The 17,454-nt window shown below is 40.5% G+C and overlaps 2 protein-coding genes across 3 annotated transcripts in view; one reads left to right on the top strand and one right to left on the bottom strand.

Annotated features, from left to right (window-relative positions):
• LOC120745911 (aminopeptidase O (putative)) overlaps positions 1-7,106 on the top strand; it is an 88,795-nt gene extending 81,689 nt beyond the window's left edge. For both annotated transcript variants that reach the window (XM_040051121.1, XM_040051122.1), the window contains exon 18: positions 5,836-7,106. The gene's annotated coding sequence lies outside the window, so the exon portion shown is untranslated. The remainder of the gene's footprint in view (positions 1-5,835) is intronic.
• Positions 7,107-7,386: 280 nt separating this feature from the next.
• The window catches only part of fancc (FA complementation group C), a 35,634-nt gene continuing 25,566 nt past the window's right edge, over positions 7,387-17,454 (bottom strand). Inside the window, exons 12-15 of the mRNA XM_040051124.1 lie at positions 15,904-16,003; positions 13,337-13,511; positions 12,411-12,623; positions 7,387-8,451 (exon numbers count right to left, since the gene is read on the bottom strand). Coding sequence (XP_039907058.1) covers positions 8,299-8,451; positions 12,411-12,623; positions 13,337-13,511; positions 15,904-16,003 — 641 coding nt within the window. The 3' untranslated portion in view covers positions 7,387-8,298. The remainder of the gene's footprint in view (positions 8,452-12,410; positions 12,624-13,336; positions 13,512-15,903; positions 16,004-17,454) is intronic.

Below are 17,454 nucleotides of genomic sequence, written 5' to 3'. Positions count from 1 at the left end.
AGTATGAAGCTGCTGATTTTTGGTGGCTTTTTATTTGTTCAGATTTGACATTTACTTTTAAGGCAAAATACAAACATTGCTAAACCCAGTCACATTTCTTTATGCCCCACCCTTTCATTCACACACATCAGGTAGCTTTGTTGCTACACTAAGTGTAAGGTCAGGGGGAAGCGTCAGCAACCTCGGTCAACACAGGATGCGTCACGAGGTGCTGCTAAACAGTTGTCCACATCATCCTGAGTGACTTACAGCACTAAATCCTATTTTAAGCCATGACCGAGACGGGCTTTTATCTTCACACACGCACACACTCTGAGAAAGCTTTATGCATTTGCACCGGATGTGAAAGGCTTTCTCGACAAGTGCTTGGCATCTGGCTCAGTCCTGATAAATCTGTCTAACACACGCATACAACACGCACACGTCCAGCGCCTATCCGTCTGTACCCACCGATCTGTTTCGTCATCATTCAATCCCTCACGACACTCTGTGGGTTATTACTACAAGTGAGGAAGAAAAGAAACAATAGAAGAAGAAAACAAGCAGTTAGAGACAAATTTTCTAACTTTTATTGTTCCTTCCCATTGGACTGACCCAAACAAGCCTCCATAAACATCAGCGGATCACGCCGGTCAACTGAGCTAAGGTCCAGATCTCTAACCAATTAAAATGATGGATGAACAGACCTCCCCGCTGCGTTTTCATATCGCACTGTAGGGAGACAGATTTATGTTTTACTGCTCAGTTTGTGTTCCAGCGTCATCCTTTCTTAAGTAGAACAGTTCCTCCCTGTACCCTTTTACACCCTCGCGCAGACCACAGTACAGTGGGATTAGGCTGAGGCGGGCTGAGAGGGTTTTAACTGAAAACAACATGTCTGTCAAGGCTCACTCCCTGCTCTGTGTTCCTAAACCCAAAAAGCACAACCCTTTAAAAGAGAAGGGTGGTCTCTCCCTGTCTTTTTTTCAAGTTCTTTTCCCCCTCCCTGCTCACTCCCTCATTCTTTTCTTCCCCCTCCGGTACATGCCTCTGGAATCCCTCTTGATCCGCTTAATGAGGGGCATATCGCCGGGTTAGCCGAGCGTGGCGAATGGGAGACGAGGAGAGGGGTGACCAAGGAAATAGTACGAGAGAGAGAGAGCAAGGTTCTACAGGTCTGAAAGAGACAAACAAGCTGAAATCATATATATATATATATATATATATATATATATATATATATATATATATATATATATTTATAGTCTGAAGGCAGTTATAGGTTCACATTGGACTGGATCTGGACTTGAGGATGTAACTAGAGAAAATAAGAGTGAAGCTCTTGTTCTTTCATGTCTGGGCTGTGAGGGTTCCTGGCGTGCTGATTTGTGACTTATGATAAAATCACATTGCCAGGGATTACCACACAGCCTTGACCCAGTCGGCTGCTATGGCAACCACAGCCCCTCCTATACACATACATAAACACACTCGTCCTCCAGAAACTTGTAGGGGGGGGGGGGGAAACAAAAAAACAAACAAAAGAAGACTTGATTATCTGAGTGTGTGATTGTGTTTGAGGAGCTGGTGATTTGGAGGAGAAGAAGGGAAAAAAAGGGGGAAAGTGTGATGAAGGAGCTCATCACTGCGGCTGTTTTGTAAGAGCGCGTACACGTCGGACAGGTTTTTGTATCCTCTCTCCAGCCAGACACAGAGCTTAGCTGATTGGTGAACAGTGATTGATTCCCTCTTTGTTCACAGTGGCTAAGTTCTGCACCTGAGGAGAGCATGACCCAGACAGGGAGACAAAGAGGAGACGACAAATGGGTGTGGGAGGAAGAGAGAAGAAAAATGTGCCACAAAGTTTTTACAGTGGCGGTTACGTGAGTGTGTGGACAGTTGGGCCTAATTTTCCTACTTCAATTATCAAATGTGTGTTTATACAACACTCCCTTCCCCTTCTCTGTTTTAAGCCGTTTTCCCGCTCATTGCTCGATTGTTCTTCATCTTTTTACACCTTATTTTTTATTATTTTAATTTGTTTAAAATCTCATTTCACTTTTCTTTTTCCCCTTATCTCACTGCTTTTGCTCTCAATAGCTCTCCTCTTGCATGTCTGGAAAAACTTTCCACTGAGACGACCTCGCTCAGAAGAATTAAACACGCAAGCACCCCCTTCGCAAATTCAAAACACTGCGCAGGATTACTAATGAGCGCCACGTTTCGCTCTCCTGCTTTGCCTGTTGTTCTTTCTCCTCCTTTCATCTTTCCCTCCCTGCTCCGTACTTCCACCCCTCTGCTTCTATCTCCTTTTAGTTGCGTAGTAGAAGAGATAATCCTGCAGATGATGCCAGTTGCACGCTTTATAGTTCTAGAGAAGGTGAGAGTATCTCAGGAGAGAAAGTGTACTTGAGGTACTAATGAGGTCTGGGGAGACCCAAACTCTGCTTAATGGTGCTGACAGATATTTCATCAGTCCTTAAGCAACGGCTACCATCATCAGGCTCATCACCATCGATGCAGCGTTAACTACACCCTCAGCATATTCGAGTACTATATAATACAAGGTAATGATATGATTGAAATCAAGACTTTGGACTCAAAAAAGTGGCACAGAATTGATGGATGAAATGAACAGATGTAAAATAAACTATTAATAGGCCATTGTGAGACACTGACTTAATACTTCCTGCAGGCTATAGGTGAAAAAAAAATGAATTTAAGCCTTTCTAATAACCCTCAGAGCCTTTTTTAAAAGTCTCCACTCAAGGTGTGACGATCAGGTGACCATAAAACTTTAGACATTTGATACATTTGAAGACTTGCTTTCACCTGAAGCACGGTCTCATGTTTCAAGTTTTCCCGTGTGAACATACTGCATAGAAACCTGTTTGGAATTAGCGTGTAACATGGGTTTTAGATTTGGCGTCTTGCTTTGTAAACATTTTTTTGTAAACATTCTGCGAATTGCGTTGCCCAAACTCAAAAGCGGGGCTTGATACCGCTCTCATAACTGCCTGCTTGATAGGAAGCCAGCAGCCAAAGCTGAACTCAGCACAGGCCTGAAAAGGGAGCGTGAGGATAGGCTGCGAAATCCTCTAAAGCTGAGTCATTCATTTTGTTTATTTACTCTGCTATAAACTGACTTTTCGGTTTTACAGGGGATTATATGAGAGAGACGGTTTCTTGGTTAGGTGCAGTTGCTTCCTGGAGTCTCCGTCGGCCGCTGAGCACCCGCAGTGACACCCTGCTGATATGCCGCCGGCGTCGTTCTCATTCTTTATATTAGGCATAAGTTAACCATGCTGCTGGCTGTGGCTTCATATCGAGTGGCATCAGTGTGAAGTCAAATAACTGTTCATTTAACTTATCAGTCATGTTGGGGTAAAGCTGGGTAACTTCTTTTAAAAAGGTTGACAGGGCCATCATAAAATCCCTTTTTCAAAAATGATCCTTTAAGAAGTTTAAGTGCCTCAGGTTTAAAACCTAAAATCACGTTGGCAGCCAAAAGTGCTGTCTGGGCATCCCAGGCTGATATGTATTGATTTTTGATCTAATCTCAGCCCGAGGAAGCCGAGATACAGAGACCCATAAAGCAGACCGATTCTCACACATTTGCACGCTGTGGAGAGAAAACAAGACCGAGGCCTCAAAGATGGAAACGCTGATAGTGATTTCAAGGTCTTTCCAATATTTTAGGTCTCCCCTTCTCTGTATTGAGTTCCTCCAGTAGATTTAATGTGGCGATATACACGTCTTATTGTTTTGTCTGAGATGGGAGAAACAAAAAAGCTGTGATCCTGCGAAACCCCCACTGATAACACGAAAAACAGGAATTCTCAGCTAGGTTACACACGCTTTGTTTCAAGCATCATGGAGAGTGCTGAGAGAAGGTTTTCTTTCCAAGTTCCTTAGACTGAGAGAAGGTTCCTGAATTAGTCAAGATAAGCTTTAATACAAAAACAATGCACGCACGCTATGAAGCTTATCATGGACGACTGTATTTTCCTTTGCAACTTCTTCCAACAGAATGATCAGTAAAACTCAGTCCTACTTCACATAACACAAAAAATAGTTATTTTGAACGGGTTATACAACAATATGTGAACAAAACGCATCTCAGAAAAATGAATTCCACAAAATGAAGTGCACCCATCAGCTGTGCAGCTGGGCTATGTGCAGAGAGTGAATCTGACTTTATAGTTTAACTTGCAGTATAACCTCTGATCAGATGTGGGTGTAGTGTGTGCCAGAGTCCACTTTTTATCCAGCTAATTGTAATGCAAATCTATACTATTCTGGACCAACGGCTCCCTGATCAAAACAGTGACAGATGGTTGAAAATGTATTTTAAAACCGGTCAGTCTTTTTGGAATAGAAGCCGTGAGGAGGCATTACAGCGCTCTATATTAACAACGAGAAAATGGCGGCTAAACGAGGATAGATGTGTGAATTAGAAATGAGGGCCATGTGGAGCCTGCCATTTTTAGACCTATATTTAGGGCCTGTTAAAAGAATAATGACCATCAAAGGCCTGTAAAAGAGAGGAATTGCCATCAGAGCCCGTATCCAAAAGGTGATTTATTACACTCTAATGGGAAGGAAATGGTCCTCTGCACATCAAAGGACAAAGCAACATTGTATAAAGAGACCGAAAATAAACTTATTCGCCCCACAACGCCCACATTTTCTTCTCCTCATGCATGTGAAACTCGACTGATCGGCTGTTGAACATCGAGTGTATTTCAGGGAGTTGAAGCATTGAATTCCATTTCAAAGGATAAGCAGTTTGAACCAAGTACAGATGCTCATCGCAAGCAGGGAGTGGAATGTGGATTTGATGGGTTTAAAATGTCTATTTTTATGATCAGACTCTCAAAGTACCCTTGTAGTTTTTTTTTTTTTAATGTCAAAAATGTACACTTAATTTGTGCCAGCTCCCACCATCTATCAGTGGCCTCGCTGACACTTGTTAAGTTTCAACCATGCGAGCCGCAACGTTCAACAGCTGGGGAAATCCAACAGTGTCAGCTGTACGGTTTTTCTCGTGGGTTTAGCAAAGTGGGTGGAACGCTGCTCGACATGCTACCTGAGTTGGAATTGCTTTTTGCCTCATTACAAAGGGAAAAAACAATGCTCGTAGCCAGCACTTGATGAGAGATGGAGTGAGAACGAGAGATCTGGGCTTGGATTTCTGTGCCTACTGAGCTGATAATCAGTCCTACAGAATCACTGGCTCAGTTCAGCAGGAACAGGAATCCAGTCCACTCACCACCAGAGCAGAACCAAACGGACGTCACATGAAAGATATGAGTTATGGAACAGTTTTTCTGGGTTTAGAAATACGATCGATCCATGGCGGGATGGCAGCTTCCACACAGCAGGGGTGCTGGAGTCAGATGAAATGCACTATATTTTTTTAAGAGAATACTCTACATCGTTTTATTAACAGGTGAAGAAATATTTGGGAGCAAATGTATTTAAAAAAACATCTGTGTGATAGGCCTGGGACTTCTTGGTAAACCTGGCTGCAGAAAGATATTGGTTAACACTTTAAATGTACTGTTGTCATTGTTTTTGTTGAATATTTTGGATTTTGAACTTGGTGACATTGAGAGCAAACGGAAAAATGTCTTTTTAGGATATAAAAATGTGTTTTATTTAATTCTGAAATATTTTCTACTTGTATGTCCTGCATCTTAGCCAATGACACCTGCGTTGGATTCCTTAGACCAGACTAAAACCTGCATTGTGTGTTTGTCTTCACAGCACATAGATAACCCGTTAGAGCATTGTAAGCATCTACCAAATGTTCTGTAAGGCTCCTGTGTGAACATATTCTTCATTTTCTTCCAGGTTGCTGACTACAGACAGGAAAGACAGGAGTTTGGCACAGCAGCCGCACAAGAGTCCAGCACTCACCTGCTCGTTTGCCTGGATGCTGCAGAATAGCTCAGCAGTGTGAAAACCAGAGGGTTGTATTTATGCTCTGCAACTAAGGCCAACTGGCAAAGTTTGGAGCACAGCAGTTCTGTTCATTCAAGTCTAAGAAATAGCTGGTATGTGCTAGATATGTGCACAATTAGTCAGCCGGAGGCTTGAATGCTGGTATACTTGCTGGTCAGCTGAAGTAATTATTCATATTTTATTAACCCTCTGAGGACTGAGTCATCAAAGGTGTTAATCCCGATCCCCTCATATGAAAAAAGAAACAGATATTTGTGTAAAATAAGACATAATGTGTGATGGGTCTGTATAGAGTCTCTATTGTCTTTATTCCATGATTGCCAAGGCAGCCACTTTGTTAGGTTCACCCATTCAACTGCTTCTAAATGCAGATTTCTGATCAGCCAATCATATGACAGCAACTCAATGCATTTATGCATCTTTGGAAGTGGCGTGCTTTTTATAACTAATTGCAACTTGGATCTCAGAGGGTTAATGTACAATGCCAGTGACTGGAAATTGTTAACCAGTAAAATGGAAAGTTCTGCACATTTTAATATATTTGGTTAATGAATAAATTGATTAACAGCTTCAGATGACTCAGTTACACACAAAATATTTGTACGGACAACGAGTAACCTCATCCGTCAAATTTGGCTCAATTTTTGACTGTTTGCTGATTTCCCACCAGTCAGTTAATCCAATTTCATTCTCCTATTTAAATGTAGGAAAAGAAGTGAATTGAAAAGGGGAAAAGTGAATTGTAACCCATAACTATACAATCTGTTCATTATGAGATGTTGTATTGTTGGTGTGGAAAGAGAAAATAGAAAAGAAATAATGTAATTATGTAAAAAACAAAACAAAACATATTTCAAGGAAAAGTCACTGCATGTTCATCCAAGCTGAGCTGCTGTTAGTGTCTGTTTGTGTAGGTGTGTGTGTAAGTGTGAGTCTGTTTAGTCTAAAGTCACGATTCGGTTCTTTGGAGTTTAGACTGGAAATTCTTTGAGGTGAATAATGTTTTTTGAGTTTTTTCGGGTTTTTTTCTGTATTGAAACAGGCAACTCTCAGGGCATTTCTACATGTGCTGCTCTGCAGATACTAACGGCAAACCTGTTTGTGTATAATTGATTTTTTGTATTTGCTGTTTATGTTAAAATAAAATGTTTTGTTAAAAATCCGTGTACAGCTTTTGTTTTAGAGACAAAACAGAGAAAAGCTGAAGATTAGTCAGGCACTCGTGGATGTTACACTGATTTTATATGTAAATTACACATCCGAGACACTTATTACAGCCGGGCAGACTCCATACCACCTGGAGGAGAAATGTTGCGGCAGAGCTACAGGACATGGGCTACACCTGGAGGGAAGCTCAGCGTGGAGGGAACTTGATGTGGCCTTATGTCCCACTATGACATGCAGAGGATAAGAAGGCGAGGAGACTTATAATAAGGTGTTTCATAACAAGTGCATTTAATTGATTAATATGAGGATGTATATCTTTTGTTTCACAAATCCAGAGCATAAAAATAACAAAAAACAGCGCAGCACTAATGTTCTGCTAATACTTAATGGTTCAATGACATTTTTAAGCACACAAATTCCAGAAATCACTCTAATTTTTCATTTGAATGATGCATCATACAACAAAAACTATTTCCTGAATAATAAAAGAAGCCAAAAATTAATTCTTCTACAAACTATACATGCATAGTTTGCATAAATACATGCACATGCATATGTATTTGTTTACATTCTGTCCAACTCCAGCAGCAGTCAGCTAGTAGTAACAGTAAGTGTAATCTAAAAGCACCGTTTGCTTCCAGTTTTAAATCAAATGTGACCTAGACCTTGAGCTTTACAAACAATAAAGCTATTTACATACAGTACAAGTACATACAGAAATATCTGCATGAGTGACATTAATCATTTACATTTATCATACACTCAGCACTGTTGGAGCATGTTTTTCAAGCCAGAAACAGTAATTACACGTCGATAACTGGCATTTGGCTTTCCTCCCCACAAACCTACGTCTTACAGTCGGCATGTGTAGCATGAAGGATTTATATTGTGAGGCAATTATGAGAGTGGGAGGACTCTGACACGTCGTACGAGCTGCTGCTGCTATGCAGCGTGATCTGTCACGCAGAGTGTCCTTGTGGGCCTCGGCAGTTGTGTTCTGTGTGCGTATGTCTAATTGTGACCTGGCTCCGTTGTTTTGACACAGTCCTGTCACCGCTCCACGGTATATCAACAAGAGAGCATGGCTATTTGTTATTCTGCAAATGAGCTAAAAGCCCAGGGATGAGCTCACAGTTGCGTGGTTTTGTACAATTTTGTATGTAATTGTGCGTGTGTGCCTATTGCTCACTCTGAATGCATTTGCGTTATCGTCTTTTGAAGTTCCTTGATCCTTAGATGAACTGTGTCTCTTGATAAACAGCATCCTTCGTTTAGTCTGAGCTCCAGTGAGCTGAGAACACATGCTGCTTCATCAAGCAGACCAGACTGATCCACCACCTGGACTGACACACACACACACACACACACACACACACACACACAAAAACCGTTATTGCCGTGACTGGGCCAAAAATCATCACCAGAAAAACCAAATCTCGTCTCATGGGCATAATCATAAAGAAACCTGACTTCACGTTTATAATATGACACCAGATAATTCTTAATATTGGAACGTGTAGAAAAATCTTGTGTTTCCCACATTCACACGTAAGTTAAAGTACATGTTACATCATTAGATTTGATGCATATGAGACACATAAAAAATGAAATACTAAAATAACTTTTTAGTTAAGCAAAGAAATGATAACGTACAAGTACTTCAAAATAAAGCCTCACGTCATGCTTGCTTATTTTAATCATGACAACAGCTACAGCAACCACTGCCATTTATACATTTTGACTTTGTTATAAGTTTTATTTTATATACAAGGTATAATATAAAAAATAGAAATACAATCATGTCAGTTTATTTTATCTTCAATTAGCAAACCTAATTTTTAATATTCTTCCTTTACATGGACAGTGTTGCTGCCTAAGATGTTTTGGGGTTTAGATACCAAAATATGGAAAAATGTATATTATATGAATGCACTGAAAGATTATTCAAACTAAACAGCTTTTCACCTCATGGTTTTGAATACATTTCAAATACACACAGAAATGTGCATATCACACCAATGATCTACCTGCCCATTCCTGTGTATCCACCCTCTTATTGTGGAAAGCAGTAACAGGGTGGACGTTTTATGCTTAAATCAACCATTATTCCTCATGTGATGCACAACAGGCTAGCAAATGAAGACCATAAACATTATTTTTAACATGTTTATGAACCATGTGATCGGAATTACAAAATAATATCTGTTTACACTGTAAATAAGGGTAACAGGGTGTACAGGTTATGCTTTAATGCATCTGTGAACCATTCTGAAACATGGGGGGAAAACGGTTGATGAAAGATTGATGTTTACTCTGGCTTTTATAGAGGATTTCCCTCCAAAACACTAATACAACTTACTGTAAGTCATGTAACTAGCGGACCAATAGAGGGGAGCTATCCAAAAAGACTCTGGTAAGAGTAACAGGACGGACGGACAAATGCGGGACAATTTATTTTATTTCAGACTTTAAACGTAAAAAAAAAATAAAAAATATAAAAATGTATTAATAGGGGGAAAAACATCTAATGTAGAATATTACTATTAAGGCTGTACAACAGTAATGAACAAGTTTGTGTTTTTTAATGACTTATATTAGCAAATGAACTTGAACTTGAATGAACGGGGGTGTTTTAGGGTATTTGTGCTTAAAAAAATAAAATAATTTTAAAAATAAATATTTTCTAAACATATAACTGTTTTCTAATAGTTAATAGTGTGAGACAAGCTTTTCAAATAAGTATTTGCCCATTTTTATACAAAACACACTCAGATCTGTGATCGGGATTGAAAGGCATTAAATACTAGGAATGGTTCACATTCCCAAAGCGTTGGTATTGCTATTGGGCATTACATGTCACTTTTTTCTCCAAACTTTACACTTTTAAAGCATAATAAAGATGACAGACTTCATATATGTTTTAAAGGCTTTAAAGACCTGCCACAGGATTGACTTTGTCAAAAAGAGAATCGAGAAATATTCTCAGATGGCTGCATCTGATCCATGTTTCAACCTGTCCAAATGTCCAAGAATAGATTAGAATAGAAAAGCACTTTACTGTCACTGTACATGTACAATGAAATTGTAGAAAAAAAGACCGGTGCAGGACACTGAACCCTCCAACCCAGTAGGTTATGCAAAGTGCTGGTGTACCTACTTTGTGTGTGTGTCTGTGTGAGTGAATGAGTTAAAGAAAGTCACATTTAAAAAACAGCTGTTAACATAAAATAGTTTCTATGGACCACCACCTTCTTTCAGACCAATCTTGCACTCGTCATGTTATCAGACTTGCGTTAAAGATGAAGCACCACGTGAATCAATTTACGCTGTTAACTCATAAAAAGTATTTGGTCAATAACAAAAATACAACTCAATACTTTGTAACATAACCTTTGTTGGCAATAACAGAGGTCAAACGTCTACTATAGGTCTTTACCAGGTTTGCACACACAGTAGCTGGTATTTTGGCCCATTCCTCCATGCAGATCTTCTCGAGAGCAGTGATGTTTTGGGGCTGTCGCCGAGCAACACGGACTTTCAACTCCCGCCACAGATTTTCTATGGGGTTGAGGTCTGGAGACTGGCTAGGCCACTCCAGGACTTTCAAATGCTTCTTACGGAGCCACTCCTTTGTTGCCCGGGCGGTGTGTTTTGGATCATTGTCATGTTGGAAGACCCAGCCTCGTTTCATCTTCAAAGTTCTCACTGATGGAAGGAGGTTTTGGCTCAAAATCTCACGATACATGGCCCCATTCATTCTGTCCTTAACACAGATCAGTCGTCCTGTCCCCTTGGCAGAAAAACAGCCCCATAGCATGATGTTTCCACCCCCATGCTTCACAGTAGGTATGGTGTTCTTGGGATGCAACTCAGTATTCGTCTTCCTCCAAACACGACCAGTTGAGTTTATACCAAAAAGTTCTACTTTGGTTTCATCTGACCACATGACATTCTCCCAATCCTCTGCTGTATCATCCATGTGCTCTCTGGCAAACTTCAGACGGGCCTGGACATGCACTGGCTTCAGCAGCGGAACACGTCTGGCACTGCGGGATTTGATTCCCTGCCGTTGTAGTGTGTTATTGATGGTGACCTTTGTTACTTTGGTCCCAGCTCTCTGCAGGTCATTCACCAGGTCCCCCCGTGTGGTTTTGGGATCTTTGCTCACCGTTCTCATGATCATTTTGACCCCACGGGATGAGATCTTGCATGGAGCCCCAGATCGAGGGAGATTATCAGTGGTCTTGTATGTCTTCCATTTTCTGATGATTGCTCCCACAGTTGATTTTTTCACACCAAGCTGCTTGCCTATTGTAGATTCACTCTTCCCAGTCTGGTGCAGGTCTACAATACTTTTCCTGGTGTCCTTCGAAAGCTCTTTGGTCTTGGCCATGGCGGAGTTTGGAGTCTGACTGTTTGAGGCTGTGGACAGGTGTCTTTTATACAGATGATGAGTTCAAACAGGTGCCATTCATACAGGTAACGAGTGGGGGACAGAAAAGCTTCTTACAGAAGACGTTACAGGTCTGTGAGAGCCAGAGATTTTCCTTGTTTGAGGTGACCAAATACTTATTTTCCACCCTAATTTACGAATAAATTCTTTACAAATCCTACCATGTGAATTCATGGATTTTTTTTTCACATTCTGTCTCTCACAGTTGAAGTGTACCTCTGGTGCAAATTACTGACCTCTGTCATCATTTTAAGTGGGGGAACTTGCACAATCGGTGGCTGACTAAATACTTTTTTGCCCCACTGTATGTATCTGAGATGATCCAGTGTGTCAAAATGTTCACCCTTCAGCTTGAATGGGTGGTGGGCTAAGACTGTGCTGGTGTAGCCAGTAATTCCTGGACCCTTCCACCTATCCCTGAGACTTAATTATCATTACTGCAATGACCTTGGACATGGACGTTGGGCCAGTTTGACACAGGAGCTTGCACGAGTTTGACTGGTCAACCTTCTGAAAACTAGCAGAGGGTGTGGAAGTAGTCTATAGGTGTCCCAAGGACACAACTTTGAGGGGAAAACTAGCCAAGTTTTAATTATGTATGTTTCCTGATTTAAATGGATTTAAATTGCAGAACATTCAGATCAAACCTTGCATACAGCATGAAAGGAGGGCCGAAATGATTAACATCTTTCTCTATAAAATGGACCCTTTGAAGCATTTCTTTGTCAGTAGCTTGTATCTAAGGTCCAGGATTTCAAGCATTATGCATACTGAGCTTTGCATTTAATAAGAACTGGATGGAACAATAATCTGAAAATGACAGAAGAGAAACAGTTTTCCTCACCGCCTGTAAAACCTCTGCTGAGCCACTTGGTGGTAGCTGGCAGAAAACGGCAACATTAACCAAAAGGCTGACAGTCAATGATGGAGCAAATGATTGCTGCTCAGGTTGTGGTGAAACCAGCGTGCCCAGTGACTGCAGGCGGTCGCTGGGAAGAAGATGAGCTGCGCCTGAGAAAAGAGTGCGTATGTGGTTCCAAGCTTCTTTGGCCCGTGCCTGGTGGGAAAGATGTTTAAAAAGAAAGAAAAGAAAGAAAGAAAGAGAGCATGCTCAATTTCAACAAAGTCAGATTTAACGGGTCTTCTGGTGTCTTTCATGTAAAAAAATAAATGACAAACAGACTGCTAATTCAAAAATGAGACAACAAGAAAGCCTAGCAGAGAAGAACATACAACTGTAGTAGAGGAGATGGTGGAGTCTCCAAGGGTTATGATGGGAGGCGGACAAGCAAGAGACAGAGAGGTAAAACTCAGGCAAAGCTGGCCCAGACACTCACTGAGAAATCAATACTACATCACCCTTTCCACCCAGCCCTCTCATCTATCTCTCTCTCTCCCTCTCTTCACCACTGTCTCACTCCCTCCCTCTCAGTTAGGGGTCATCCATAATTAATTCATTAATGTGTTATTCCTTTTTTGCCCCTCTGTATTGTTTCTTTTGCTTTCAACAACAACAGACCTGCAAATAACAGACTATCCTCGATGTTATGTTGCCGAGTTATGCTGAAGCACTTAGCTGCCGCAGTGTTGGTAAAAGAAGAGAAATAGTTGGAACAAACTGGTTTTCAAACAAAGTCTATTTAAGAAGATCCCCGGTTGCCTTCTTAGTTTATAATGACGGGGCGGAGATATCTGCATCGATCAGTTCAACACTTACTAAGCAATTATTTAAGTGGAAAAATGATTTATGCAAAAAACAAACAAACTCACCAGCTGTGAAGCTCTGTGGTGCCACCTCTTGGTGGGGTAGTGGTAGAATATCAACAGCCACAGGAAGGGATCACCATCTTCAGTCCCAGATGTGACCAGCAGCTGGACAGCCACCTGTACCCAGTGGGCACACTGAACCAGCAGGAACCAGACCTCAAACACGTTGTGGTGCCCCCTGCAGGACATTAGGAGAAGCAGCATTTAACAGCAGAAGTAGAACCCTTCCTGAACAGTGGGTATGATTGGGATGTGATTTGTTACCGAAAAGACACTGTACCACATGAGAGAACATATATTATGTGAACACATACCTCACAGGGTACAATTTCTTTTTTAAAAAAATGAATAATTCAATAGCAAACACCATCAGTTATATTAAACCAACAGTTTGTAGGATTTAGGGGGAATTGTAGCTTAGAAGAAGTATAGGATTCACGATTATGTTTAAATTAGTGTATAATCACCTGTAAGTAGAAGTTTTGTTTTGTTTTGTAAGCTAAAAAAATACTCTTCCATCAAGTAGGCCATGTTGTGCCAGCAATACGTCTACAGGAGCCCAAAGTGGACAGAGCACCAACTGGATATATATATAGAGAGAGCTTTCCTGTGTGGCTTAGCTTCACTCTTGGAAAGGGAGGAGTGACGGAAGAGTATTTAGATGCTTGCAATCTGCAACCAAACTGCAAGATGCCAATAAATCCTACATGCTGGTCATTTATGCTTTAAAATTCATGACTGATTATATCAACTAAAATCATTACATTGTAACTGCAGAAGTTTCAGATGCCTCTTGTGACATCTGTGGATTTATCTTCTTAAGGCAGCATTTAGTACTTACTACATGATAGCTAAACCACATGCCTGACAGCTGAGAAAAAAAATGAAGGCTACAGAACGTGGCTGAGAACCAAGTAAGTAGAGTTTGTGAGGTGTTTGTCACAAGTTTTTAACAGGGGATACAAACAAGGCATTACATTGGAACAACCTATGTGCTATAAACAGGTTTTAATATCGATAAATTAAGGTAATTTGGGTGGTCTGGTTCAGTTTGTTAATAGCTTGGCACTTAATCTACAACTTAGTCTCAGTTTTTCCAAGGTATTTGTGTGAATATGTACAACTTTCCCCTCTACAAAGCCTTCCCCAAAGTCCTGGTGGAAAATACAACTGCTGACTGTCAGCCTAACAATTTATACCCAGGTTGCTTTCCAAGCATTGAAAAAAAGTGGCCATAAAGAAGAGAAGATGGTTTGTTTGTTGTTGTTTTTTTAAAATACATGCTGTCAAACTGAGATGGCAACTGAGCAAAATTATACTAAAACAATCTGGTGTTCAGTGTGGAGCAGAAAAAAAAAACTCTGATAGCAGGCTGTCAACTGACTCATTAGGACTTTATGAATGAACCACAACTGAGTCCCTGCCATGGAAATTAGCACACCCCCATTGACAGGATCAATGGAAGATCAAAGCGACTTAAATGCAGATGATGCAGATCTAAGTCATTGTCTGATCTAGTGATGAGCATCATAAACAACACCTCAAACTACTACATTTGTACAAAACTAGAAAACCGTCATTCAGCCATCACGATACGTGATGGGCTCTGCGTAATTAGCAACAAGGTCTGATGTCCTTTGATGTCCAAACCAATCAGCTGATGGTTATGATCTTGAAACGTATCAATATTCTCTGTATTTTCTCATCATTCGTAGACAAGTTCATTTTGTAGGCAAGCTGCTTCTCGTTAGATTAATGTTTTATAACAAATGAGAACCGTAAATCTAAAAGTAAAAAAAGAAAGAAGAAATATTGGCAAAGAAATTGAGATTTGGGCAGACAAAGTGGTACAACAGAGCGAACAGAGCTTCACAGCTGCAACAGCAAGAATGACTTCAAGTCAGAAGAGCGATAAGGATCTCGTTCTCAGATTTCCCTAATACCATCATTAGAGCTCTCCTCCTCATCTTCCCTCTCTACACTTGGCTTCCAAATAGGAACAGCAGCAGCCCTCTGCAGGGCCTTGGCAGCTGCAACTTTGCTTGGAGCAACACAACACACTACTTTCCCACTGCTGGCTCCGAACAATGTTTTGGGAATTTTGCACTCAACTTCAGAATGAGGCGACAGTGGGGATAATGGGCCCTGTTAAAAACCGCAGCTGAAGGGCATCAAGTCATCCGTCTCCATCTCCACGACATCACCTAGTTGATGTTCTTTTAATCAGAAACCCCTATTCTCTTTTTTCATGAATCCCAGACTAAATAGTCTACTTTTCTCTGTTTCGTTATATCTTTTTTCTACTCTATCCACTTCTTCTCCACTCATTTTCCCACTCACTTGTATTCTCCACAGTTCTCTCTTTCCTAAGCTAATAAGCTCTAATGAATGCTTGGAGAAGCTACGCACTCCTCCAGGACCTCTGTACTGTGAGGCAAGGGAAAAATATCTGACTAACCAGCCCCTCAACAAGAGCTAATAGAAATAAGAACACCGCACAGGCATTCAGTAGGGTGGTGGAAGCAGGCACACATTAACACATTCTCTCCGTGAGCCATTCTCACTCTAACCTGGTGCTTCTGCCGTCTACCTCCTCTTCCTCCTCTGTCAGTCTCTGTAATGAGCTGCTCAGCCAGTTCAGGTGATTTCTCCAAGCCCCCTGAGGCATCTCTGTAAGAACAGATTCAGATTTAATGACATAATGATGGCTTGTTGCACAAATAATCGCTTCTTACAATCCACTGATCCAAAGCTAACTATTAAGTCAATCTTGAACTAACCATTCAAGAATAATGAAAAATACGTTTTTTATTATTATTATTATTAGAAAAGTTATATTACTGAAATATGTGTGTGGTAAATGTAGCACTACAATAACCCAAGAATCAAAATGTGACTCCAACATTTAATTCCCCATAACACCGCAAACTGCTGCAACCAGCAATTATATTAATTATTGATTCATCTGCCAGCTATTTTCTACATTAACGGGAAAATTATTTGGTCTATTGAAAGTCAAAATACAGCAAAAATGGCACAGCAGTTTCACTGAATCCAAAAAGCGATCTTCATAGATAAATTTATTCCCTTAGTTTGAAATAGACGGATAAGAGGACCAAAACCAATAAATATTTGTATACCTTTGATAGCCTCGTTTTAGATTTGTTAAATCTTTAAATCTTCTTATCATATTACCAGAAAAAAAGCATGTTCACATATATTAAAATAGATAATATAATTATATTTAGCTAAGATAATAGTTAAGCTTTTTATTAGTAAAATAAATAAACAATCCTCCAAATATCTTGCACATTTACACTCACTGGACACTCTGTTAGGTACACCTTGCTAGTGTTGAGCTGAGAACTGCCTTCATTCTCTGTGTTACAGATACAGCAAGGTGCTGCAAACATCGCTCAGAAATTTTGGTCCATATTGACATGATCGCATCACACAATAGCTGCAGATTTTTCGCTTCAAATCACCGATGGTTCTCTCCCTTTCTACCACATCCCACAGGTGTCACGGTTCGGATGTGTGGTAGACAGGGAGTGGACCCAGATGCAAGACTCCAGAGACCAAAAGTAATCTCACAAAGGGAGCTTTATTGCTGAGCTCTTTACAGAAACACAAAGAATCACAGGCCTGAGGTAAGGAAAGGAGCAGGAAGGTAACTAATAAATCTAAAGTCATCAATTACTAAAGTAGAGACACAGATAATACAAGAGGTATCCAACACAAGGATCAGAAAACAAAACTACTGAAATTACAAAAGTAAAAACTCGAGCTCACGACTCATGGAAACTGACAAAAGGTGCTCTACTGAATTGAGATTTGGTGACTGTGGAAGAGTACAGTGCACTCACAGTCATGTTTAAAAACAAAACAAAACAACAGTTCACATTACCCTACATTACCCTGTTGGAAGCAGTCATCAGAAGATATCAAGACTCATTAGAGCAGGCAACATTTTTACAGACTTCTGTTATCTAATTTTGGTGAGCCTGTGTGAACTGTACCCTCAGTTTCCTTTTCTTAGCTGACAGGAATAGGAGCCAGTGTGGTCCTCTGTTGCTGTAGCTCATCTGCTTAAAGGTTTGATGTTTTGTGTGTTCACAGAT

This window comes from Simochromis diagramma, unplaced genomic scaffold (genome assembly GCF_900408965.1).
Source record: "Simochromis diagramma unplaced genomic scaffold, fSimDia1.1 OVJJ01000131.1, whole genome shotgun sequence".
Classification (NCBI taxonomy): Eukaryota; Metazoa; Chordata; class Actinopteri; order Cichliformes; family Cichlidae; genus Simochromis; species Simochromis diagramma.
The sequence above is the reverse complement of the archived record's forward strand: the minus strand, read 5'-3'. Positions and strand labels throughout refer to the sequence as shown.